At 39.9% G+C, this 27,595-nt stretch overlaps 1 protein-coding gene across 1 annotated transcript in view; it reads left to right on the forward strand.

Moving 5' to 3' along the window:
• Positions 1–14,541, forward strand: part of LOC140923228 (VWFA and cache domain-containing protein 1-like) — a 23,199-nt gene extending 8,658 nt beyond the window's left edge. Inside the window, exons 4-13 of the mRNA XM_073373312.1 lie at positions 1,222–1,529; positions 1,762–1,897; positions 2,384–2,657; positions 3,005–3,201; positions 3,632–3,712; positions 4,203–4,521; positions 6,781–6,984; positions 12,132–12,475; positions 13,880–14,027; positions 14,283–14,541. Coding sequence (XP_073229413.1) covers positions 1,222–1,529; positions 1,762–1,897; positions 2,384–2,657; positions 3,005–3,201; positions 3,632–3,712; positions 4,203–4,521; positions 6,781–6,984; positions 12,132–12,475; positions 13,880–14,027; positions 14,283–14,541 — 2,270 coding nt within the window. The remainder of the gene's footprint in view (positions 1–1,221; positions 1,530–1,761; positions 1,898–2,383; positions 2,658–3,004; positions 3,202–3,631; positions 3,713–4,202; positions 4,522–6,780; positions 6,985–12,131; positions 12,476–13,879; positions 14,028–14,282) is intronic.
• Positions 14,542–27,595: the final 13,054 nt, after the last annotated feature.

Consider the following 27,595-nt stretch of genomic DNA (forward strand, 5'->3'; position numbering starts at 1 on the left):
TATTCTGTGCTCAAAGGTTGTGGATACTTAATCTGTTTTCGGCCGACACTTAACTATGGGCCTCACGGTTTGACTGACAAAAAGATTACACGTTTAAAATGTTGTTTATCTTATCGCAAAATCCTATTACCTATTAGAGAACTGTACCGTCTATTTCCAACAATAATGTTGTCATTTTTTAGCCTCAGCTAGTGACTTTTAACTGCTTTCCATTCCAATTAGATGTCAAATTGTTAAAATGCACTTGAAATTTCTTTAGCCACGTTTTAGCAAATCCAGTCAGATATATATTTGTTTTGATAGCTAGGTTTACATTTTGCCTGTGACTGAGGTTTAACCGCTCAATAATTACAGTTTTGTTTTTTTGTTTTTTAAGTAAACGAATCGACAGCAATTTTCCATGGTATACATTTATTGACCATTTCAGAAATGACATCGAAACGATTAAAACTAAAGAGGAACCACGATCTGCAGACAGTTCTTGTAGCCTAAAAAAAACAGTCAACATTTCACCACTGGTTTCCTTGCGAAATGATCTCTAAGGAATAAAATGAGAAATTCCGCACTACTACAATACAATCCAGTTCTGGGTGGTGCTTCTAATTGGTCGTTCAGCGTGGGCAATTTGCTTTCACCCAATCAGAAGAACAACCCGATCTGGGAAATGACAAGTAATCAGTATGGAATTTCTGCAGTCGCTCCTCAAACGTCATTTCGCGGAAGAAACCAATGCTGGCGTTTGAAATGTCGGCTCTCTTCTCAGGCTTGACTCCAATTCCGTTGAAGTTTCTCCGAAACTCGCGCGCAAGAGAAAAAGACAAACAAATCGTTCCATTATCATCCCAATTATTATTTTATTTTATTAGATTTGCCAATTTTTTGGCAGGGTCTCCGCAACTGCATGACCCAATTACTGCTGGCCTGTAACAGTCTCTTCCTCCATGAGAGACCACCACAACGGGGACGTCTACATCTCCTGCTCTTTACAAACGGTGTGTGGGATATTTAACGTCTCACAGAATTAATGTAAGGGTTATGAGACAGCGCCTATGATTCATCGTCCTTATCCGAGAAGAATAAAAAAGACGACCCTAAATGTTGGTCCAGCCGGGGTTTGAACCAGCGGCCTCCCGCTCAGCAGACCAGGGCATTTCTATTACTGACCTAACCGGGCGGCTGTAAAATGATTCATGATCATCGAAACATTTTTTTTGTCTTTAGGTGAAACACAATACCGGTTGGCTTTTGAAAAGGCTTTTAATCTTCTGAAGGGCACCACATCAGAAGACGCAGGCAAACCAAAGCGGAAAGTTATCTTATTTCTTACAGACGGAGCACCCTCCGATGATAAAAAAGCAATTTTCCAGACCATAAGAGACAGGAATCTGGAGCTTAACAACTCGGTAGTCATTTTGACATTTGGTTTCGGTGGTGTAGATCAGGAAACAATGAACATTCTTCAAGATATTGCCCTGCAAAACACAGCCAAGTATGGAGTCTTCTCTAACGCTTCATTTGGAGACATAACGGTAAAATTTTTAAGTGTTCTGATATAAGAATTCTGCGCTTTTTATATGTGGAATAAAAACAATAACTTTGAAATACCAACTTGAAGTCAGTATCTCCACATTTCAAAAGCTGCATTAAAATTTCTATCCCTATGCAAAACTCGACGAAACGACGTTTGCTTTCTTTGAAGACAGTCTCTCTAGGACCAGATTAAACAGGGTAGTTATTGTTTCCTTTCTCTCTTATAATTAGAAGGGAAAATACATAGCTGTAGAAGACATCAAAACCCTTAGAAGCAAAATGGGCTTGTACTACAACTTCTTTGCAGCCGGAAAGCAGCTTGATCGACCAGTGGCTTCTGTCCCATATGTTGATGCTTTTGGACTAGGTTTGTGTTTTTCTGTTTACTGCGCGTAGGAAACTATTCGTTTGAAAGACGCCGTTAGATATTCCATTAAGCTCCACGCAGAGTTCAAAGAAGGCATGAGTATGAAACATTGAGAGAAAAACTTACCTTAGGAAAAAGGGAGAGGTAAGGTTCATGAGATTTGGCGCTCCAGAAAAAAAATAGCGAGAAATACAAAACAGAAAATTATGTAGCCTGCGAGATCGCCTTGTCCATACGTGGAAAAGCGACAGAAATTATTAAATGACTTCAAAGCAAAAAAAGAACCACGAAGTTTTCAAAGGTGTTGAAGAATACAAAAATCTGCATCAAGAAACATAGGGCTTAAAGACAAGCTTTGAAACTCGTTTGGTCCCAGTGCGTCCACAGCCTTCACATCTCAGTCTTATTTTATTTGGAGTACAGTGACAGAGTCCTAGCGTGCAAAACCTTAATTTCTTATTAATACTTCTTTTTTCCTAATTTTAGGACTTGTAATATCAATAACCCTTCCATGTTATCATAAAGGAATGTTTATTGGTGTCGTAGGCACTGACATTAGCATGGAGGATTTGGTATCTGACATCAATTTATTAAACGAAGGACAGAGTGCATACGCTTTTATGACCAGTAAATCAGGGAGAACTATTGTTCACCCTCTCCTCCCAGCTCCAACCGACGCGTATGGAGACCCAGTGTATTTGGATATTCGTGCATTAGAGCCAGAAGCAGAGTTCAACGATGTTTTTACCTCAATGACAAAGTATGTAGGTGTATTAACTTGTAACAATTTTTTACCTCTGCGCTGTGTTGTTGTACTGCTGGTGGCTGAGCCTACAATGTAGGTATATTAGGATTGTTAAAGAATGATAGATTTAGAAGCATATCTAGCCACTTCAGGACGCATAAAATTTAAAGTTTTCCCACAGAAAACTGATACCACTGGACTCCCTTAACATGCTTTCTATCATAGATTCAAATTAACGCCACCACTCTCAATCCTTCTCTGGATCCGTGGGTTATTCTGACACAAATAAAAGAAATTTTCACTGCATTAGGTATTTTAGAGGTGTCCACTAGTTATATTACAGCTTTACACTTTTCTCTTAGTGGCAGGTCTGGTTCAAAGACCTTTCTTGCCAAACGATTTTTACCACGAGGGGGGGACGTCAAGGAAGGAGTGGAAGCCAGAGAAGTAAATTCAACGTACACTTGGACTCAGGTAGATGGTACCGAATTTACACTTGGTGTAGTTGTACCAGTAGCCTACGCGAAGGAGAAACTTAAGGCTGTCACAATTCCAGAAGGTTAGTTAGCTGGAGAGTATTGCTGTGTAATTTTCCTAATAATCAAACCTCCTTATCATGGACACAACCAGAAATCAGAGGTGCCTTAATGATTATGGAGGTGAATCGACCTTGCTGTCTTTGCAGTCAAGAAGAATCTCAGTAATAGAGACGTCTGTCCCTATGGAGCGGTTGGCTGAATCAGTGAAAGCGCTTTTTCGTCTCGTCAATACGCTGAGACTAGCCAATTTAATCTCGGATACGCTTCGAATTTAGTAATTTTTGGACAATTAAACACCAACATTGCTTCACAACTGCCAACGTAGTCCGGCCCCGCAATGAAACAGCTAATGAAAGTTGTAGCATGTGAGCTTTCACTACCCTTAAGAGCCGACAGCAGCAATTGTTAAGACTAAAATCACCTGCCATTTGTTATCATTAAATCCCAAAGGTTACAAGTTTCAGTATCACCGGATCGATCTTCAGTCCTTTGAAAAGCCGTGCAGTCATTTCGGAGTAAACGCAACAAAAGGTACTATTTTCAAGTCATAACATACGCTAAAAACTTTCAAATTCCTGCTGTTAATAAAACCTGCAACATGAAAGTGAAGAAAAAAAGACTGTGTTGATCGATTGTAAAAAAAAAAGGAAATAATTTGATCCTATCCTCGTCTGGTGTTTCAACGAGCCAAAAATTCGAGGACTTTCCAAGGATTTTACCGAGGATTTTACCATTACCTTTTCGGAAAGAAAGGCGTACCTTGAAATTTTTTAAAGGGACAAAGAGTTTTTCAGGCATCAGTATAACACTGGAAGAGTATTTGTGTTAAGCTTTCTGGAGTAATATCATTGCTAAAGACTCACCGGAAACTTAACAGTGAATCCCCCCTTACTCACCCACAAACACCCTTTCAGAAAGTCTTAAGCCTTTATAATTTCCGCATATCCTTTACACTGACTAAAGAATGATAATTCCACCTAACTATATATAGGTAAATGAATTCTGTGTTTTTTACTAATAGGTACCACGGTTGTAAAATTTGCACCCAGAGCTTTCAAAGACAATTACGAATATATAGGTAAAAAAGAGAGTAGGGCAGATTTGGAGTTGCTCAATGCTTACATGACTGACGATACGGAGACGATCAACAGTCCTGGTCTAAAACCGGGAATAAGGGACACAGTGACCGCTACCTGGAAAGTGGAAGACATTTGGTTGCGTGAAAAGACTGAGCTGACGCAATATTTGGTGTGGAGATATATTGGAACAGCAGATGGGGTTTTCAGGCAGATGCCTGGTGCTGTATCTCAGAAAAGTTACGATCCCAGACAAAGACCCTGGTAAGTAGGAACTCTCCTCTTCAACCCCTTGAATCAGGCTGTAACATCAAATAGGCCGCGTGATACTGTTTTATCATCCAAATTTTCGAAAGGCTATCACTCCGTCTTCAACCAGAATAGACAACTTCACGGGGTCAAGATCTAAATAACACTCATCATATAGTCAGTGGTCTGCCTGCCTCCCGTAGAGGGAGGTAATGTCGGAGTACTCCACCCTTGCGGTTCAGTTGTACTTTATGACGCTTGCAAGGTAGTTGGGAAAATGTTGTTCTTGTTTATAATAGGCCAATTTGTGACCGCAAGTGAACACTGGAGCTTACGTTGATTCAGCCCAGGCCTATTAAGTCGCCCCGATCTAAACCAGGGCTGGTTTAGGGTAGACGACGCTGACGCTCGGTTTGCAGGTGTCCTTTTCAACCTTTTTATCATCCTCTTAACTTCGGGGAACACCGCAGCACCTTTGGAGGTTTTTTTTTCTGGGATCCTGAGTTGGACCCGTGACTTAAAGCTTTTCTTGGCTGTGGAATTTCGAATCTCTGTAATAACCCATTCTGGTCCATTCTGGGCATCAAAGAGCAAAAGTGCTTCTCTTTTTCGAAGATGATGGTTTGCCGTTTTAACGATATCCAGTTTTCGTGCCCAGGGTGGCGTGAGGAAAACTGATTAGTAGTGCCTGGGTGCGTACAGTTATGTAGGGATCAGTTGTTGATCGTGCGGGATTCATTGCTATTTCCAGTGGTTGTTTTTTTTTTCCTGCTCGATGGCGAAGCTGAAGCTGGCGTGCTTTTCATTTATTTGGTAGAAAATCATCTTTGTATTTGTCTTGTTCACAACTCCTGTTCATCTATCCTTGCTCTAAGACTTCTCCATGAAGAGTTCCACTAATACTGGGTAGAGCGGGGAAACCCTGGCCATACTTTAGGTTTGATCATTGACTCTATTGCGCTGCTTGTAACTGTAACGTTGTGGCTTTGTATAGAAACAAAACGGTTCTTTTAAACATAAACAAACGATATTTTAATCCAATTAAGTCACTTCACTTAAAACTCCTGTACAAGATCGCGAGCACGTGTAAACCTGGCATTCTATTGGATAACAACTAACACGTGGCGTTACAGTAACGTACAGCCACGACCAGCCATATCAATACCATTTTATCAGGGGTCATTGGTGCACGTTCTGACCAAATGGGAGTCATTCTCTGTCTAAGTAATCAAAAAGGTAATGTTTTTGCTTGGGAGTCGCTGGTAAACTGGGTGGCGATGTCATATGACGTCTAGATATCGCCATTATCGAGTTTACTCTTTCTATTCGTGTCCACGAGGTTCAGTGTTGGAGGTGTTTATTTTTCCTCATCTTTCCCCACCCAAAGGTTCAGTAACGGTGGTGAGTGATCCTAGGGAGAGCTGATATATCTCTATTTAAATCGTCTCCCCTGAGACGACGGCAAGCATCTTCATAGTTTTAGGAGTTCTGTAGAGCCGCAGGTGGCGTCTGAAGTAGGGAATCTCTTTATTCTTGGCAGGTATCTCTGGATTATGTTGTCCTTCATTTCACTTGGCTTTCAGTCTGTTCTGTTCAGTCTGAACAGATTGTTCGGAATTGTAGGAGCGCAAGTGTTCTTATGCGAAGTTGGCAGTTTCTGGCGTTCTGACACACGCACTCATGCTTGTCCAAAACAACAAAGGCTTTCAATTTGTCAGAAGAAAGAATGAAATGTCCTTAATTGGGCGCTTGGATATTTCTGTCATCTTTACTAAAACTGAACTTAGGGTGCTAAGAATTGGAAAATCAACGACCTGGTCTCAAAGATATCGCATCCTAACTGCTCTATGTTTTGACGCACGGCTTTTATGGCACTGACGATCGACAATCTGTCGGCATAAGTTTAAACCTTTTGAAGGACTTTTATATCACTGCTACTGAGTTTTTATAATAGTGCCCTCATGCAGCGAAAAAAAGAAAAAGAAAAAAGCATCTCACATGAAGTTAAGGACCAAAGCGAGAACCAGCAACAAACTCAACAACCTTTGAGATTCGAAGCCAGGCTATTTTGATAAGAGGCATGTGCTGTCAGTTATACATGTACGTCACCAAACTATTTTATGGGTGCTGATGACTAAGAAAAAATATTTTATGTGTACATGCCGTCTATCCTTGGCCTAATTGTTATTTTCTTTAGTTTTTGGTTTGGTAATGGTAAAAATTAAATTTAAACCAAGTTTAAAATTTTTGTTATTCATGATTTGGTTCACTTAGGTATTATTCGGCTTTGGGTAACACTGGCCTTCTCACTCTCACGACCCCATATTTGGACGCTGGCCAACCTAATGGCAGAGGTGCTGGGGTGATTATAACTGTCGCCCGCTCCCTGTACCGAGGGGAGTCAAGTCACCATCATTACACAAATGACGAGGTTCTTGGAGTTATGGGAGCTGATTTCTCACTGGCTTATTTCTACAGGTTAGTCCAAGCTCAAACACAGCAAAATCGAGGTGTCATGGTAACACCAAAAAAGTGTAAATTTTTGCAGCTGTGTGAACACCAAATAGGTGTTCAGTTAACACTACTGTCGTGTATGTTTACACCAAAATGGTGTAAATATGACCTACATACGATCCTGAATGCGTTAAAAAACACCTTTGCAGTGTTACAGCAACACTGACTTGGTGTATATTTTCTGTATATTGGTGTTTAATAACACCAAAATTGGGTTAACGTAACCCAATTTTGGTGTTAAAATACACCAAAAATATGTCTCCTTTACACTGTTCTGGTGTTTTCGTTACACTAAAAAAGGGTAATGATGACACTGAATATATGTAAAACCCATTGCAGCTGTGTGCACACCAAAGTCAGGTAAATTTACACAACTGGGAATTTTACACCGTATTAGTGTAAATGAACACTTACAATTGTGTTATAACACACCGTTTGAGTGCTGAGCCAACACTACTTGTAACACATGGAGAAGTCTTAAAAGTAGACAAAGTAACAACTACGACAACAACCTGTATATTTACTTCCATTTAATTGCTTTACCCTGATAGTAATAAAAACTTCGTTCTCTTCAGAATTCAGTAAAACAGCATAATTTTAAACAAGTGTTAAAAACTAAGAGGGCCGTACACCGTGGGTTTTTCTTTTCTTAGACTTTTTAGGGAGCTTAAATACGACGACGACGGCGACGAAAATGTTACGAAAAAAGCAATAGATTAGATTACTAAAACAACATCTTTGCTCGTGCATCACGCATTTTTGTTTATTTCCTTGCCGTTGCTACACGACTACGACATTTAACTACCTAATTTCACCAGTTTTGGGGAGGATGAGAACACACTCCATGCGTGAGACAACGATTTTCTCATGCAACTTTTTTTAAAAAATTCAAACTGATAGTCCTTTACAGAACTGCAGAATTTGAATTTGAAACAATGTGGATTTACTTTTTAAGAAACGTTGTTGCCATCGTCGTTCGGCTTAGCTATTGCTGTGAAAGGCAGATTACACAACAAGTCGTGCAGATTTAATTTTAGTTTACTTTAATTACGAGCTTAGAACTGATTCAGTTCATTCATGAGCTATAATACCTTAGTCGGTATAGTTTAACATTGTCCATTCAAAACTTCTCGCTGGAGAGAAATGAGTTTCTGCATTCTTACGGATATTCTATATTACACACAAACTATATTAGAAGAAGAGTGACCAAGGCACTGGTATGTCCTCCATAAACCTTTAGAAGGAGATTCCTTTCCCCACTCATGGGTATATATCATCTGGGGCTTGCAGTTACCCCTCAAAGATGATGAAGGGCGTCATTCCCTCCTTGCTGTTCTGGGCAACTTTCTTTGCATCATCACCATTCTATAAAGAGGAAAAACAAGTCAAAAGAACACTTTCAACTACAGCATGATAAAAGGCAATAAATATTGAAATGGAAAGTTTTGTATGTTCATCCAATTCTTCAGGTGGCCCAAAGCTATTGGTATGCACGTTACCAAAAAACGCGATTCCAAAACATACCCAGGAACGAATTAATTGATTTCTATGATTTTTGGCATCCTTAATAAAGAATAGTGCAAATTTGAGAAAATGTTGTTCATTTTTGTGTAGGTTTAAGACTGTTCGAGATATCGGCTTATATTCAAAAGCGAATTTTTACAAAAACTGTCAAAAAAATCATAGAAATCGGTCGAATCGTTCCTGCCGAAAAACGAATTAGAATTGCAGTATACAAGCATGAAAGGTTTTGCCTGATTAAAGGAGGAAATAATGTTTGCCTCATCCTCAACTTCTACTTGCGAGACTCCTTCATGGAATTGTTTCACTGCAACAGGCATTTCTCGATAAAAGGCAAAACCAGTGTAACTTTTCCCAACTTTCCTTCCCCAAGGGTTATTAAGTTTTTGGAATCACTGTCCATATTTACATCTTCAGTTCCCGTGGAATCTCTAGGAATGAGTTTGTTACTGCCACAGCACTATCTGAAGAATTGATTGACTTGTTTTATATTTATGAAGTAATCTTTCTTTTTCCCGTTCTGTTTGACACCACAGTTGGTGAAACTTCTCTTGATTTTTTTTTTTGTGGCAGAAGACAGTTTATTTTTCTTCGGTTATCTGTCTTTTCTTTTTTTTCTTGAACTAGCCTCTTCATAGGCGTTTTTCTTTATTTACCTTATTTCAGGCCGTTTTCATTTATTTCGAGCTAGTCTCTGACGCCTTTTTGCCTCATCAGATCTTTTCCAACTACAAAAAAATGCCGCAAATAATAAAAATTTGTTCAAAGGGGGTGGAAGAATATTACTGTGGGTGTATTTCCTTTTTCTTAGTCTTTCTTCCGTCCTTTCTTTCTTTTTTGTTTTTCTATCCGTCTTAAGTTTTTCTGATAATTTTAACTATAATTGTTACCAGCTGTCAATTCATCATGTTCCAAGTAATGAGCGGGCTGGCCTCTCAACTTTGGAGCTAGTTAAAAGCGGAAAATCCAACTTTACATAGCTATGGAAACCCACAACATGATGAACTGAAAGATAAAGGTAAGTTGTTTGGGAAGATATATAATTGAGAATCTTTTTATACAGACATATTTTAATAATATAAGTTTTGCAGCTTCGATTATTACGTCACTGAACAGAACTTTACAGTTTTAGATCTCAGGCATTTTCATCGAAAAATACTGTATTGAAGAATCATTGGTAAAATAGAAAGGATGGCTGAAAATAATATTTTTCATCACGAGTATCTCTATGATTGAAATTGTTTATACGTTTTTTTACATTGTATATGGATAGCAAACATTGGCAAATTGTGTCGCTTTAACATGAAATAGGTAATAATACAACAATAACAATTTATTATTTATTAGGGGCAAAATAGCATTCATATGATCTAAAGCGCACAATAATGTATAAAATGTATTTAGAATTTGCTTACTAATCCACAACCTCGTTCCCAGGATTCTCTCCTACCCGCTCCGTATAGGTTGACTAATGCATTGTAACTGTAAATAGGTTCTCACCTCTTTTTATCAACTGTTGGGGCGCTAGATGCCTCGCTAACTGTTTCAGCATTAATTAACTGCTTCATGTATAGGTCGCACTTCGGTAGACACCTCGTGAATTATCCGAACTTCCTTGCTTTTCGTATCTTGTAAAGAAGCTTAGCGAGAACGCTAACGGGGGGCACGAGGGTCTTCAAGGTCTCCTCATTCATGCACAACAGTGCTTCACCATCAACCTGTTCAGCTTTGGGAGATAAAAAGTAAAGAGTTAAAAAGGAAAATTAAAGTTTTTAAAGCTAAACCTTCAGGCCTTAACATAATTCGAAGTAAAAACGTCAACGTGTTCCGTTATTTCGCGCCAAAAGTGCATTTTCAGTTGGGAACTTTTGTTAGATGGGTGAATCAAAAGAAAGATGAATCAGAGCACCGTTTCACGAATTGTCTGTTGGTGGCACAGTATATGAGATTTTCTTTTCTTTTAAAAGCATAACACATTATTTAGGACAGGTTATTTCCTTACCATAAAAATGATCGGCAAATGCCTGAAATCCCTCCTTCTTCATCCATTCTTGAAACATCTTCGCAAGGAAAAATAAGTGAAGCCGGCTAGGTTTTACCCTTAAAACAGACTAAATAATTTAACTCTTTCGTGCAGAATCTACAGACAGTGAAGTGAACAGCTACTGCTTCGGTGTGCGTGAATATAATTATGAACGGGCACGCAACGTTGAACAAGACACGAAACCTTTCCGCTTTTCTCTGATTGGACAAAACAAAACTTGATAAGGTACCGTCTTGAAAGGAATGTTCACAATGCAATCAAAGGGATTAATGAAACCGTGAGAACGTTTTAGGACTGAGCTGTGATTGGTCGTATCCGCATACACAAAACAATCCGATGTTGTTTTGCTTCCCGACGTTGATAGACGCGTTTCAATATAACTTATAAGATCACTTTCGAGAGCCTCACGCAGCATACAAATGACTGGTGTAACGCAAATGCGATGTTTTCGTGATGTTTCGAAGGTTAACTTACTTATAAGACAAATGCCTTCTTTTTAGAATATTTTAAATTTGCACAATTATCTTTGTTTTCACCGCGTATAAACACTGAAAGCACGTGCTTTCAATTAGTCACGGAAAGCACGTGGGGCCGTGCTTTCAATTAGTCACGGAAAGCACGTGGGGCCCCGGTAGTAGATGCTCGTGTGTTTGCGTGTGCGTTTATATTTTAGGGTTCTGTGCCCTTAATAAAGTACGTGAGGTTGGTTGTCATATTGAGATCCGTCAATTTTTGAAGAAGAGGAAATTTCAACATCCTTAATAAAGGATTCACATAACTTTTAGCACCAAGTAGTATAACTACATTCATGCTGAAGCACTGCCACACATCTCATATTTTTTGAAAAGCAATAGACCTATTCGGCTAATTCACGTGAGCGGGGTGTTTAGTTTAAACATTTCTGACCTGGGATATGCAACTGATAATTTCAGATTAAACTCCTTGTTAGTGTTTTGATACACGATTTGGTGTAAAATAACACACCAGTTGTGTTAAGTACTTGCAATATTTCTGAAACACAGACGTAGTGTAACTTTACACCGCCAACGTGTGTCACATTTCTTTATTACACCATTTTAGTGTTTTGATACACTGAATTGGTGTATCTTTTAAGAAACACTCGGCAAGTGTTATGATAACACTAATTCAGTGTTAATGTATATTACCCTTGGTGTTAATTTACAACCTCGAATTTGCTGTGTGCACAAGCTCATTGCATTTAGGTAATGTCCATTTTTGTCGTGCTGTTTGGCCAAAAACTGAAATAATTAAATAATTTAGTACATTTTTTTTATTTTAAAACTTTAAAACTAAAACACACCCCTCTTCTTAAAGAAAAAAGTAGTTTCGAAAACGGCTGGACACGGACACAACAAAATAACAAATTAGGCTTCCTATTATTAGGCGGATATTAGATAAATATTTACATCTATCAATTTTTATGACATCTTCATGCAGTTTAATGGTTTAGTTAATTGTTATTTGCCTCAGAATTTTGGATGTTTGTAGTTTTCCGCAGCTACTGACTAAACATTTGATTTTTTAGATTGATCACTAAAGTGTATCCAAAGTGTAGAGAACGAAAATTCTATTCTTGCTTCGTTATGGACAGCGCTGGATTCCTTATCATGCACGAGGACTTCCTTGCACATTCCGAAATTGCCCAAGACTTGGAATATGTTCACATTACTAATAAAGAAAAGAATATCGCGGAACATCTCATTACAAATGGCTACTTGAAAAAACGGGAATGCCGTAATCTTAAAGAAATCCAGAAGCAGAGTTTTTATGAAGTTGATTTGCCATATGGTGGAGTTGACGTCCTGAAGAGTGGAGACAGCTGCAGTAAATACCAACTCAACAAGATTGTTGGAACTAATGCTTACCTAGGTTTGTAAGTGATTTTGTAGTCTGTGTGTGATGGTGCTTGCATGCTGACGGTGGCTAGGATATCTCGATCTAGCTTTTAAACCAGTCAGAAATAAAAGCAAGCCCAAAGGGGATAAGTAGACTTTCTTAAAAGTCCTTTAATTTTTTTTCCTGTTCGACCTTGCGACCTCGTCGCACGCTCGGTCGCTGCACGACCTTGTTGAAGCTCGCTTCGCTCGCTAAAAACCTTATCAGAGGTCGACTTGTGGCAAGTCTAAGGGATAAGTTAAGGTACTACACGTTTTTCAGAGCTAATTAACAGATATACTTGAATAGGACTTTTGCAATAGTTAGTCACGTGATAAATTTTCCGTAAATCGTGAAAACAGTTCGCTTTTGAAAACTTTTGTTAGTAGTAACTAAAAAAGGATATTAAAATTAAATAACCTGTGAATTTTCAGTCGTATATCTCAAAAGGAGGATTTGTATGAGAAAAATAACTATTGCCACCCAGTAACGCGTGAATGGTGTTCTATACAAATCCTTGTAAATTTCGACATTTTTAAACTGTCGTCAAATCTTTCCCTTACGCATTGCCTCGAATTAGTAAAAAGAATATTTGAGCCTCATAATGCTTAAGGAAATATTTTTTCTACAGTTTGAAAATTTCCAAATTTACAAGGGTTTGTATGGAAAACCACTTAAACGTGACTGGGTGGCAAGGGTTGATTTTCCCATACAAATCCTTCTAATTATCGGCGGCCCTTGCGATCGCTACTTTTGAGATATACGACAGAAAATTTACAGTTTACCTTATTTTAATATGCTTTTTCAGTTCCTGCTAACGAAACGTTCTGAAAGCAAACTGTTTTTGTGTTTACAAAAAGTTGATCACGTGATCAAGTAATGCAAAGGGCCTATTGCTCCGGGGTCCGTAAGTTTACCTTGAATTGATTGCTTGTGCAACATTATGTACTTGAAAGGCCGCAGTGGCAAGCAAGAGAGTCTTGGTTTTGATGAGTAGGTTGAGTATGATCATCTGGGTGAACGTAGTCCTGAATCCTGAATCGGACTGTTGTTGACAGTGACGGACTATATTTGGTACCAACACACCCCTCTCGTTTGCTATATACAAACATAGGTTCAAAAGTTGGCTTTGAGGGCAATCACTCCTGCAACTGGGATTTTTGTAGTTTTCCATTACTGCGATGTAGAACTAGTCAGATGCCAGGACAATTGCAATTTTTTTTAGACATTGCCCTTAAGGAGACAGCAAGAGTCTATTGTAGTTTCCCATCTTAACATGCCGACGTAAAGCGACAGAGGTAGCGGGGGAAAAGTGATCAAATCAAATTGTACTGTCCTAAGTACCAAAAGATTGGAAATTGTTTCCCACTTAACTGTACAGACTTATTTTTTTTGCAGGAGTCGCTTTGCGGGATTCAATTTGCGCTGCTGAATCATGTACCTGTTCTTCAGAAAACGAGTGTTTCCGTCCGTCCACAAAGTGTGAATGTCCTTGTACCTCTCCGCTCGAATTTGAATATTGCCAAAGTCAGTTCCCAAACAGCAGGTGAGTTTGACTCCCGAGCAGACCACTAATGCATTACTACATATTTTAAGTTCAAATGTAACAAACAATTATACACAACAACATACATACATTGCATGCAAAATGGGCTCAGCTGTATTATTTTGTAAAAGTTACGACTAATTTTACTGAAAGTACGAACACTTTAACAGGGGCCACTTAAACAAAACTTTGTGAAGCATAGATTTGTTTTTACGTCTGTTCAGTTACCTTTGTTGCCATCTTATTGCCTTTCAGTCTTCTGATCTGCCCAGCTCTAGCTCCTAAGTCACAGCAAACAAGCAATCCCAGCCTACCCCACTCTGGAAAGAAGTGTCATGACTCTCAACTATCGTTAGACAAATGCTTTGATCCTCGCTGCAGTGAGAGAAACAGCTCTCAGACGTGCGAGGGAATTGTCAGTTGTTACTGGTGTGTGTACAATAAAGACAACGTCCCCTTAAAGAAGCCGTATTGTGCAAATGCCGATGTCTGTTTTAGAGGGAAAGAAGGTTAGAGGATACTTAGTCCTTTTCCGATACTTTGAACACTTAAAGAATAACCACATAACTATGTGAATGAAATCTTAGAAAAAATAGGAATCACCTTCGCACCAAACGTCTGCATGCTTACCTGTTTTACCTGATTCATTGAAAAACAACAACACACGGCTCAACGCAGTTAAAGTATTCAATACTTTTATCCGTAATATTTATGTCTTGGATGGTTTAGGCAAGCCATGCTGGAGACTAATGGGCAATTATGAATCAGGCAGAGAAGCAATATGCGCTTCATTTTGCCCGCTTGCAGGTGCAGGCATAAAATTAAAAATAAGAATAAACATCGCCACGACCACCTCCTATTTTTTTTCTCTTTGGAAGATATAATCTTAATTGACCTTATTAACTTTCTCCTATTTTATAACAGCCCAAGTTCTGCCACTCTGTGTCGGTCCTACCAAGTCAAAAAAGGAAAGTATAGTTCCAAGAGGGAATTGGTTTAGCAAGAATAATGCTGGTGCGTTGGCCGGGTTAACTATTGGTGGTGTTGTCATTATAGTAGCACTTTTTGGTTTGGTAAGTACTAACAGTCCCTTCGAGTCTTTGTAGTGATTCACATCTTAATTGAGGGAATCTCAGAGTTGGTTTCCCTCGTCGAAAAATTTTCACTCAAAACCGATCACTGATGTTCTATCTGCAGAGGAAATTGGCTCATAAAGAAAACACAAACAGCGGTGATAAACATTGTGCGTTTTCGTATTTTTATAAACTTGACGTTTCGTATGCTATTCACCATACATTTTCAAAAGTGATCTTAAGTGACCGTTAAAGAAAATGAGAAGAATATATGTTAAAAATTACAAATTGGTTCATACTGCGCACATTGTTCAAAAGGGTCAAGTTCCTTAGAATGTCACAATTAACGATCCCTTGGGTAATGAACTGATGACTTGATGATTGCAAAATGTAATGATAAATGGTGAGGGTTAGGTAAAGGTGAATGCACATGGAAGCCCGGAGGCTCACATAACCGGAGCTTAATACCCTGTTTTTAGTCTCACTTGCGTAAGCAGCGAGACTCATATGCCGCAACGTGCTTTTCGTCGTATTTAGAACATAAAAAGGGGAGTCATTGTGCCAGGCGTTCCTTGCGGAGACTGTGGAAACTGGGATTAAGAATCGTTGCGTGTTCACGAAGCCACGCATGTTTTGCAAAGAAAGCTTAGGAAAGATTAAATTTAGAGCTTTTCCGAAACGTGTCGGTCCACGAATTCTATCGGTTAAAAGCGTTTATTACTTTGGAACAAGTGGACACTACTAAGTGGTCAAAATATAAAGCAAGAATCTTTTAGCAAAACTGCGATGGTCGGGTGTTATAAACTTTCATCGTATGCAAATAGATCTTGTGATGAGCATGCGGTTTATGTTCGGCGATGATTGAAGTGACGTGCCATGCAAATCACTTTTTGATCTCTGGCAATGATGAAATTTCTCTGGAATCGAGGCCCTTGAATTTTCACGCGTATAGCCTGCGACCACGGGCGTTTTTCCGGTCGTCGCTAACACGCCTACTAAATCAATTCAGAAACAAATAAAAAGTATCCACGTCGATAAAGTGGGAAGTAAAAAACCTTTAGCGAGTAAATCCTGTTTCATGTAGAATTAATCGCCTCCTCTTTTTTCGATCTAATCTCCAAGCAAGCGCGACTGAAGGCCGCTGTGAGAGCGTTCTTCTTTAAGCATAAAACACACCGGAGTATAAATACTCCATTCGTTGATGAGATCTTGGTCCTTTGCAAGATTACCTCAAACGAGTATGTCCTAGTACACTTGTTTTACACCTGAGTGGAGAGAGACATAGGAATAGTCTCGTGTCTAAGGAGTTACAACGCTATGGCAAGGCTTTAACGGGTCTACAGATCCCATTATAATCGTTTGAGATGGCATAAAATTGATATAAAATTTCCGTTTCAATACATTTTTTAAGGGATCATCAGCATCAAGTATACTTAACAGTCTAGGGCTACAACGGTACACCGATATAAGATTTTGAATATGCGCATGCGTACTTATTTGTCACTTGTCAGCTAAGCAGTCCTGTGCGCCCACGAACAAAACTCACATGGTACATAGCACTCTCATTGCTGTTTGTTCGTTTCTTCGATAATTTCTGTTTATTCTTTCATTCTTTTATGCTTTAAAGGCGATGTGGCAAAGAAGACACAGAGTAGAGAAAAGAAGCCCTTCCAGAGAGGATATCATTGATGCTCAAAATGAAGACCTCCGTAAGCGTCCTCGCGCACCAACTCCTATTTTAACAGCGGTATATGAAAATCCCGATGTTCTAGAAAGTTCTGAAGAAGTTTCTGTAGTTCCATCAAGTGATAACGATGCAATGATTTCCATGCCGGAGGAACGTTCACCCCATCCCTCTGACAGCAGGTCAGCACTTGACCCAAGTGAAAGTTCAGCATCTCCGGACCAGTTGCATCCAGAACGAAATTTGACTGTGAGGAAAAATCCAAGAGCCAAATCACAAGAGTTTTCAAACGCTATAGAGCCAGACACCAGGGAAGCCCAGAAAATAGAGAAGCCCTTCGGTCAGGCCTCAAATCCGCGTTTCAGGAAAGCAACTGTTACACACCCACTGCAAACGTTACAGCCAAGAAACATGTTGGACGATACCCCTTTGCAACAAAACAATATTACATTAACTAATGACAAAGAATCGTTTGAACTTCCTGGAAACCAAGGGCAGTCTGTTTTGATAACTTCTTTTGATGACGTAGAACCAAAGTATTTAAATAGTAACAGGCCAGAATACAGTAATATACCTCCTCCTGTTCCAGAACAACGGAACGATTCTGGTGCATATGTCTCACCATTGACATTACAATCCTTTGGAAACACTGATGAACATGGCTACTTGGTATGCTTCCTCTAACCTTCAGTACCAATAATATTCCTCTCAGCGATAAACCTAATCTGTGGAAATAGAATCCCGCAGTTGCAAGGAGCATATGTTTCATTTTCATGTTGCAATACGTGTGACATTTCACTCTATTCTGCTCTCCGAGCGTTAGACGAAAGGGACACTTCTTAAATTAGCTCTCAGAATGTTTTGAATGGCATTTGGTAACTATCTTGTGGTGGATATGTGAAACTCATTCCAATAGAGACTTATACTATCAACTCCTCTGTAATAATAGCACTGAGGGAGTACAATTCAGGGAGTAAGCCGTTTTGAAATTACAAGCCCGATTACCCCTGAATTGTATGACAGGAAGTCCTATTACCAATTAATTGTGTCACTAACAAAATGTGAGAACCTCAGTCTTGGAATATTGATTAATATAAGAGAAGGATTCCATTTCGCAAAAAAATGATCGGTTACAAACTTTGGTTGAAATTATCGGAATGTGGAAGCCCGACCGTATGATGTATTTTTTTGTATTCAACAAGCAGTCAAAGCCTAAAGAAACAATATCTTAAAAAAAGTCACTGGACTAGTTAGTTTCATCCAGTTTCCGGTTAAAGATCATGGACAGCTTACCTGGTCACTATTTTTTTATTGATTGTGATTGGTTATCATGTGCTATGCAGCTAAATTTCATTGGCTAGTGGCATTTGTTACTTGATTTTCATTGGTTCTTTCAGATTACAAGCTTCTGGTAATCGGACAGGTCAAATAGGACAGGTTTGGAGTTACAATAGCAAAATTAAGCCAGAAATATGAGCGGTTAAGAACCAATCAGATTCAAGCATTTTGTTATTGACACACATGAGAAGACACACAGGGCTTGCACTGTAAGTATCCCAGAGAGCTCCATACAATTCCTTATAATTTTATTATAAGGAATTGTATGGAGCCTTTCCGGAGACTTTTCTTTATTAGCTTAGGCGCGGCGGATTTTGTCACGTATGATCCATGCGAGGTGTTTTTCCCGACACCCTTCTGTCAGGAAAATGTCATCATATGAAAGCAAACCAGACACGATCGCGTCGGCAGGCTGAAGCCGGCAAAACTAAAAGGCTTTTCTTCTTCCATTTCAGAGGTCAGTTTTGTTTTGATCTGGTCATTATAAATCAGGTTTTCAGGCTGTAAGTAATAAAACACATTGTCTTATTAAGTTCTCAGGGATCTTTAGAAAACGAGATAAACGAGACAAATGACTCGACAATGAAGGTGAAAAAGCGGTTTTGGAAGAAAATATCTTTTAATTCCCGCAGCGATTTTGCGAAATCTCGAAGCGCAATACGGATATGTTCAGTTTCTTCCAAACCGCGATGATCAAGCAGTGTAATGCCATCACAACTAAAAATGAATTTAGTTTGTATCGCAAAAGCCGCGAAAATAAAGACGAAAAAAATTGGATCGGAAAAATTAATAAAATCATCGAAAAACCGTCTCGCAGAGCTTTGTCAAACAAACCGTTGGTACGGTTTATTTAACCTAACCTGGAAAAGGAGACGTCTGCACGCAGAATACATTTCATCCTACATGTAGTTGTAATTTCGGGAACGGACCTCGGTAGCCTCATTGCCGTATTATCTTCTACATTGCAGAAACTACAACAGAATCGGCCTGCTCGCATGCTAACTTTCCGCTCAAATTATGACTACAGTACCAGTGAATTGTTTCAAAATTTAAAGCGGCCGAAACTTATTTTCCATCAGTGCGTAGTTAGTTAGGATATAATATTAACGCACAACACTTTAAAGAACACAGTTGTAGAATATCTGACCGCTTCGCGTTTTGTTCGTCGCTGAATACGATTTAACCGCTTATAACCTAAGAGGAAATGCATGAATACAAGATCACTGTTCCACAACCCGGTACTGAATTTTAAAAAAGAAGCCTTTCTTATAACGGAAGAGTGTTGTAAAACAGGTTGTCTCTGAAGGTGCGGCAATAATGTTTTTAAACTAAAATTAAAAACCTTAATTTAGACATTTCTAGCTTAGTTAGGTGGTCATTTTTCTATACTTGAATGTAAATGTACCTGAAGGAAATAACGTGTATTACCTTACCTTACCTCTGTGATGTGTGTAAATTTGTCTTTAATTTTGCTATACGGTTTTAGACAATACCACTTCTCCTGACTCTCAATTGTGCGTCAAAACAATGTATCAAGCGCGCAATAAAGAAATGTGCCATGGTGTAGCACTTTATGACAAACTTTTAAACAAGAAAACGAGTTGCCATCTGATGTACACCTGTATAGTCTATGTATGTAAGCTCTGCCTAAAGAATCACTGGGTTACACTGCATCCATCGGTGTGCCACCTAAAGTGCAGCCTATGTTTGATAGCTCTACCTAAAGAATTACGGGGTTACACTGCACCCATGGGTGTGCCGCCTCAAGCGCAGCCTATGTTTGTTAGCTCTACCTAAAGAATCACTGGGTTACACTGCACCCATGGGTGTGCCACCTGAAGTGAAGCCTATGTTTGTCAGGTCTACCTAGAGAATCACTGGGTTACACTCACCCATGGGTGTGCCACCTAAAGTGAAGCCTTTGTTTGTTAGCTCTACCTAAAGAATCACTGGGTTACACTGCACCCATGGGTGTGCCACCTAAAGTGAAGCCTATGTTTGTCAGGTCTACCTAGAGAATCACTGGGTTACACTGCACCCATGGGTGTGCCACCTAAAGTGAAGCCTATCTTTGTTAGCTCTACCTAAAGAATCACTGGGTTACACTGCACCCATGGGTGTGCCACCTAAAGTGAAGCCTATGTTTGTCAGGTCTACCTAGAGAATCACTGGGTTACACTCACCCATGGGTGTGCCACCTAAAGTGCAGCCTTTGTTTGTTAGCTTTACCTAAAGAATCACTGGGTTACACTGCACCCATGGGTGTGCCACATAAAGTGCAGCCTATGTTTGTTAGCTCTACCTAAAGAATTACTGGGTTACACTGCACCCATGGGTGTGCCGCCTAAAGTGCAGCCTATGTTTGTTAGCTCTACCTAAAGAATCACTGGGTTACACTGCACCCATGGGTGTGCCACCTGAAGTGAAGCCTATGTTTGTTAGGTCTACCGAGAGAATCACTGGGTTACACTCACCCATGGGTGTGCCACCTAAAGTGCAGCCTATGTTTGTTAGCTCTACCTAAAGAATCACTGAGTTACACTGCACCCATGGGTGTGCCACCTAAAGTCAAGCCTATGTTTGTTAGCTCTACCTAACGAATAAGTGGGTTACACTCAACCATGGGTGTGCCACCTAAAGTGCAGCCTATGTTTGTTAGCTCTACCTAACGAATAACTGGGTTACACTGCACCCATGGGTGTGCCGCCTAAAGTGCAGCTTATGTTTGTTAGCTCTACCTAAAGAATCACTGGGTTACACTGCACCCATGGGTGTGCTACCTGAAGTGCAGCCTATGTTTGTTAGGTCTACCTAGAGAATCACTGGGTTACACTGCACATATGGGTGTGCCACCTAAAGTGCAGCCTTTGTTTGTTAGCTTTACCTAAAGAATTACTGGGTTACACTGCACCCATGGGTGTGCCGCCTAAAGTGCAGCCTATGTTTGTTAGCTCTACCTAAAGAATCACTGGGTTACACTGCACCCATGGGTTTGCCACCTGAAGTGAAGCCTATGTTTGTTAGGTCTACCTAGAGAATCACTGGGTTACACTCACCCATGGGTGTGCCGCCTAAAGTGCAGCCTATGTTTGTTAGCTCTACCTAAAGAATCACAGAGTTACACTGCACCCATGGGTGTGCCACCTAAAGTGAAGCCTATGTTTGTTAGCTCTACCTAACGAATCACTGGGTTACACTCAACCATGGGTGTGCCACCTAAAGTGCAGCCTATGTTTGTTAGCTCTACCTTAAGAATTACTGGGTTACACTGCACCCGTGGGTGTGCCGCCTAAAGTGCAGCCTATGTTTGTTAGCTCTACCTAAAGAATCACTGGGTTACACTGCACCCATGGGTTTGCCACCTGAAGTAAAGCCTATGTTTGTTAGGTCTACCTAGAGAATCACTGGGTTACACTCACCCATGGGTGTGCCACCTTAAGTGCAGCCTATGTTTGTTAGCTCTACCTAAAGAATCACTGAGTTACACTGCACCCATGGGTGTGCCACCTAAAGTGAAGCCTATGTTTGTTAGCTCTACCTAACGAATCACAAGGTTACACTCAACCATGGGATTGCCACCTAAAGTGCAGCCTATGTTTGTTAGGTCTACCTAAATAATTTCTGGGTTACACTGCACCCATGGGTGTGCCGCCTAAAGTGCAGCCTGTGTTTGTTAGCTCTACTTAAAGAATCACTGAGTTACACTGCACTCATGGGTGTGCCACCTAAAGTTAAGCCTATGTTTGTTAGCTCTACCTAACGAATCACTGGGTTACACTGCACCCATGGGTGTGCCACCTGAAGTGAAGCCTATGTTAGTTAGGTCTACCTAGAGAATCACTGGGTTACACTGCACCCATGGGTGTGCCACCTAAAGTGCAGCCTTTGTTTGTTAGCTTTACCTAAAGAATCACTGGGTTACAGTGCACCCATGGGTGTGCCACCACAAGTGAAGCCTATGTTTGTTAGCTCTACCTTAAGAATCACTTCGTTACACTGCACCTATGGGTGTGCCACCTAAAGTGAAGCCTATGTTTGTCAGGTCTACCTAGAGAATCACTGGGTTACACTGCACCCATGGGTGTGCCACCTAAAGTGCAGCCTATGTTTGTTAGCTCTACCTAAAGAATCACTGAGTTACACTGCACCCATGGGTGTGCCACCTAAAGTCAAGCCTATGTTTGTTAGCTCTACCTAACGAATAAGTGGGTTACACTCAACCATGGGTGTGCCACCTAAAGTGCAGCCTATGTTTGTTAGCTCTACCTAACGAATAACTGGGTTACACTGCACCCATGGGTGTGCCGCCTAAAGTGCAGCTTATGTTTGTTAGCTCTACCTAAAGAATCACTGGGTTACACTGCACCCATGGGTGTGCTACCTGAAGTGCAGCCTATGTTTGTTAGGTCTACCTAGAGAATCACTGGGTTACACTGCACATATGGGTGTGCCACCTAAAGTGCAGCCTTTGTTTGTTAGCTTTACCTAAAGAATTACTGGGTTACACTGCACCCATGGGTGTGCCGCCTAAAGTGCAGCCTATGTTTGTTAGCTCTACCTAAAGAATCACTGGGTTACACTGCACCCATGGGTTTGCCACCTGAAGTGAAGCCTATGTTTGTTAGGTCTACCTAGAGAATCACTGGGTTACACTCACCCATGGGTGTGCCGCCTAAAGTGCAGCCTATGTTTGTTAGCTCTACCTAAAGAATCACAGAGTTACACTGCACCCATGGGTGTGCCACCTAAAGTGAAGCCTATGTTTGTTAGCTCTACCTAACGAATCACTGGGTTACACTCAACCATGGGTGTGCCACCTAAAGTGCAGCCTATGTTTGTTAGCTCTACCTTAAGAATTACTGGGTTACACTGCACCCGTGGGTGTGCCGCCTAAAGTGCAGCCTATGTTTGTTAGCTCTACCTAAAGAATCACTGGGTTACACTGCACCCATGGGTGTGCCACCTGAAGTAAAGCCTATGTTTGTTAGGTCTACCTAGAGAATCACTGGGTTACACTCACCCATGGGTGTGCCACCTTAAGTGCAGCCTATGTTTGTTAGCTCTACCTAAAGAATCACTGAGTTACACTGCACCCATGGGTGTGCCACCTAAAGTGAAGCCTATGTTTGTTAGCTCTACCTAACGAATCACAAGGTTACACTCAACCATGGGATTGCCACCTAAAGTGCAGCCTATGTTTGTTAGGTCTACCTAAATAATTTCTGGGTTACACTGCACCCATGGGTGTGCCGCCTAAAGTGCAGCCTGTGTTTGTTAGCTCTACTTAAAGAATCACTGAGTTACACTGCACTCATGGGTGTGCCACCTAAAGTTAAGCCTATGTTTGTTAGCTCTACCTAACGAATCACTGGGTTACACTGCACCCATGGGTGTGCCACCTGAAGTGAAGCCTATGTTAGTTAGGTCTACCTAGAGAATCACTGGGTTACACTGCACCCATGGGTGTGCCACCTAAAGTGCAGCCTTTGTTTGTTAGCTTTACCTAAAGAATCACTGGGTTACAGTGCACCCATGGGTGTGCCACCACAAGTGAAGCCTATGTTTGTTAGCTCTACCTTAAGAATCACTTCGTTACACTGCACCTATGGGTGTGCCACCATAAGTGCAGCCTATGTTTGTTAGCTCTACCTAAAGAATCACTGAGTTACACTGCACCTATGGGTGTGCCACCATAAGTGCAGCCTATGTTTGTTAGCTCTACCTAAAGAATCACTGAGTTACACTGCACCCATGGGTGTGCCACCTAAAGTGAACCCTATGTTTGTTAGCTCTACCTAAAGAATTACTGGGTTACACTGCACCCATGGGTGTGGCGTCTGAAGTAGGGAATCTCTTTATTCTAGGCAGATATCTCTGGATTATGTTGTCCCTCATTTTACGTCGCTTTCAGTCTGTTCTGTTCAGTCTGAAAAGATTGTTCAGAATTGTAGGAGCGCAAGTGTTCTTATGCAAAGTTGGCAGTTTCTGGCGTTCTGAGACACACTCATGCTTGTCCAAAACAACAAAGGATTTCAATTTGTCAGAAGAAGGATAGAATGAAATGTCCTTAATTGGGCGCTTGGATATTTCTGTCATCTTTACTAAAACTGAACTTAGGGTGCTAAGAATTAGAAAATCAACGACCTGGTCTCAAAGATATCGCATCCTAACTGCTCTATGTTTTGACGCACGGCTTTTATGGTACTGACGACTACGACAGCTGTGCCGCCCGTTTTTCACGCTCAGTTTAGATTTTGGGATTCTTGCTGATGTCAGCATTTTTGAACCGGTTTGGGGTGGTTTGGACTGGTTATTTTTTGCTAATTAATTAGACAAAACGAAAGTGGTATAAAGAGAAGACGCTGCTATATAGTAATGGAGTATAAAAGAGAAATTCATGTTAACGGGCTCAAGTTTAGAGTTCATCCTGTTTATGACCAATATGCTGCAAGCAAATGTGGTAAAGTTGTAAATATCGATCGGAAGGCTATACTATTGGGAAAACTTAAAACATCTGGTTATTTATTCTGTACTGTTCAGTACTGTTTAATACAAAAGTGCGGAAAACGGTACAGGTCCACAGGTTTGTTTATGAATGCTATCATGGTATTATACCAGATGGACTTGTGATCGACCACATTAATGATGACAGGATTGATAACAGATTATGTAATTTGCAATTACTGACACCTCAGGAGAATAGTATAAAAGCTGCCAAAAATCGTGGGAAAAGATCTCCGCCTAGACCGGTGGTTGCTATTAATCTGACAACCGAGGATCGCCATTATTTTCCGAGTATGTCATGTGCTGGTAAGGAACTTGGTTTTCATTCAGCAAGGGTACAGGATATTTGTGAAAGAATTCATCATAGTACTCGGTCAAACTTTGATGACTACTGGTACAGATTCGAATATTTGGACTGAATCATAAATTATCTAAGAGAATAAGGATTTAGTATATTATAGAAAAATATTTATATAATATAATAATAGGAAATATAATAATGGGAGCATACGGGGGAATTCCCTCATATGCCCTCATGGGGAAATATCAGAATAAAAGCAGCAGGAGCAGCTATAAGCTCACTAAGCCACATGGTAGTTTGTCTACTAAGCCCAAATCATTAGTACAGTTGGCCGCCGAAAAAATGGAACAATCAATAAAGCGACCGGCCAAACAGCCAAGCAGAATGCCTTCTCTTACACGATTAGCAGCGCGAGCATTAGTTAAGGACAAAATCAAGTACTTTGAGGAACTGTCCGATAAGCTAGCTCCTACTATTAGGTTAGATAAAAAACCTGTTTCATTGCAAAATATGCGGGATGAGGAATTGAAACTTGCTAGAGTGTCAAAATATAAACAACAATCATCATTTCAAAATTTGTTTCACGAAAGACTAGAACAGATGCCTGGTAAACGAGAACGGGCACAAATCACAATAAACGCGGTTATTGAACATACAATTGGCAATAGAACCGAGTTCATTGATAAGACATATGGGCCATTCAAAATGGAAGTCCCAAAAATGGACAAATCAGATATATACAAGTTTTTAATGTATACGCTACTCCAAAATAACTTCACAGTCTTATCAACAGAAACTATAGCCGAAATTGGGGCTGATATTTCGACACATAATACTCAGTTCTTCAAAGATCATAAAGCTGGTGCTTTCAAACTGAACAAATTCTTTTTGGACAAGCAGTTTCAGATTAAACAAAGGGGTTGTATGGTTGATTTTGTTTGGCATAACTGCAAGGGTAAGAAAGGATTCCAGAAATACACGTACCAAAAACTAAGTGACGAATTGGAAGTATATGCTCCAATTTTTTCAATGATGTCAACACAAGAGTTAGTTACATGGGCTAAAGAATGCCATCCAAATGTATCAATCCACGCTTATGATTCAACATGGAGGAAATTTATGAAACATATTGCTAGTGCATCAAGAGATATAAGCCTCGTATTCTATGTCAAAGATCACCATCTATACCCCATTCAAGATAACCACCTCAAACAGATCGCTACAAAAGCTAACCAAGGTGGCGCTGATAATCTATGGCGCTACATGTCGGAAGTCAAATGGTCAAATCGATCGAGTAGCTATATTAAGTATCAACAACTTGTCGATAATGCTACTGCTGACATTGTCAAACAAAAGGACAACAAAACAAACAAACCAACACTTCTAACAATAGAGAATCACGTAATTGTGTTACCGCCGGACACAAAAATAGAACCCATAATTGAAGAATATATGATACGCACCAATTATTTTGTCGAGTATTTACATTACGATAATAACGGAAGATTAGACGGTTTTATGGACCACAAACATAATATGTACATACTAAACAATGATTATGACATTAGAAAGGAGATATGCAGGAAGTTATTCAAGATGTACAAAACACATGATTTTATGTGGTGCAATCAATCATATACAGCTTTGGCATCATCGATGTTCAAACACATGAGAGGATACCTCCCTGAATCACAGTATGACACTAAAACACGGGAAGTACTTGATGATTTTTATCCTCGAGCTCTTCAATGGTGTACAAGTAAGGAATTACCTGAGTTTGTCACATCACTTGATATCTGCAAGTGTTATCCAAGTATCCTGATTAACAATACGGAATCGATACCTCTCTACACAATAAATGATGTAATATTGCCGTACGATAATAATGAACTAGTACCAGGCGAATACTATATCGACGAATATGAAATACCATTGGGGGACAGCGACGTCGGGATAGAAGCTGGATTTTATAGCAGGCGAACCATAAAAATATTAATCGAGAAGTTTAATATGCCAAAAACACAGATCAAATGGTATATACCGTCATGGAAGACATTGCGTTGTGATACTTTCAAGAACTACCTGTTAGCAATCTTCAGTCTATTTCCAGAGTCTGAGGCAAAGTTACTCGCAAATTCCTTCATCGGAAATCTCGGAAAGAGGTATAGCAGGAAAGATAGTGGGTTTGTATGTCAGTCAATGGATACTGTTCAATGCATTTGGGCTTCAGCACTTGCTGAGAATCGGAATATCACTATTGACAGTTATCGGAATCCTACAACTAAAAATGAACTGTACCTTGTTAGAGAAAGTAAAGTAGAGCGTATATTATCAGACAATGCATCGATTAACAGATTTGTCATCAGTGAAGCCATCGCTAACCGTCTCGAAATGATATACGATAATTGGGAAGAGGATAGTAAACTATATGCTGTCAACACTGATGGAATATTCATAAGTAACCCAAAAAATAGTTATCCAAACAAGAAAGATGTCGAGTTCAAACCTGAGAATATTGGTAATGTCTATCAAACGGACAGTAAATTAGTATACTTTGAGAAACATTATAGGGAGAACTTTAAAACTGACAATTATGATGATTATGTGGGCAACGGCGTTATTTACTATGGAATGGCCGGAAGTGGTAAAACATATAGATTATGTGAAA

This window comes from Porites lutea, chromosome 13, assembly GCF_958299795.1.
Source record: "Porites lutea chromosome 13, jaPorLute2.1, whole genome shotgun sequence".
NCBI classification, from domain to species: domain Eukaryota; kingdom Metazoa; phylum Cnidaria; class Anthozoa; order Scleractinia; family Poritidae; genus Porites; species Porites lutea.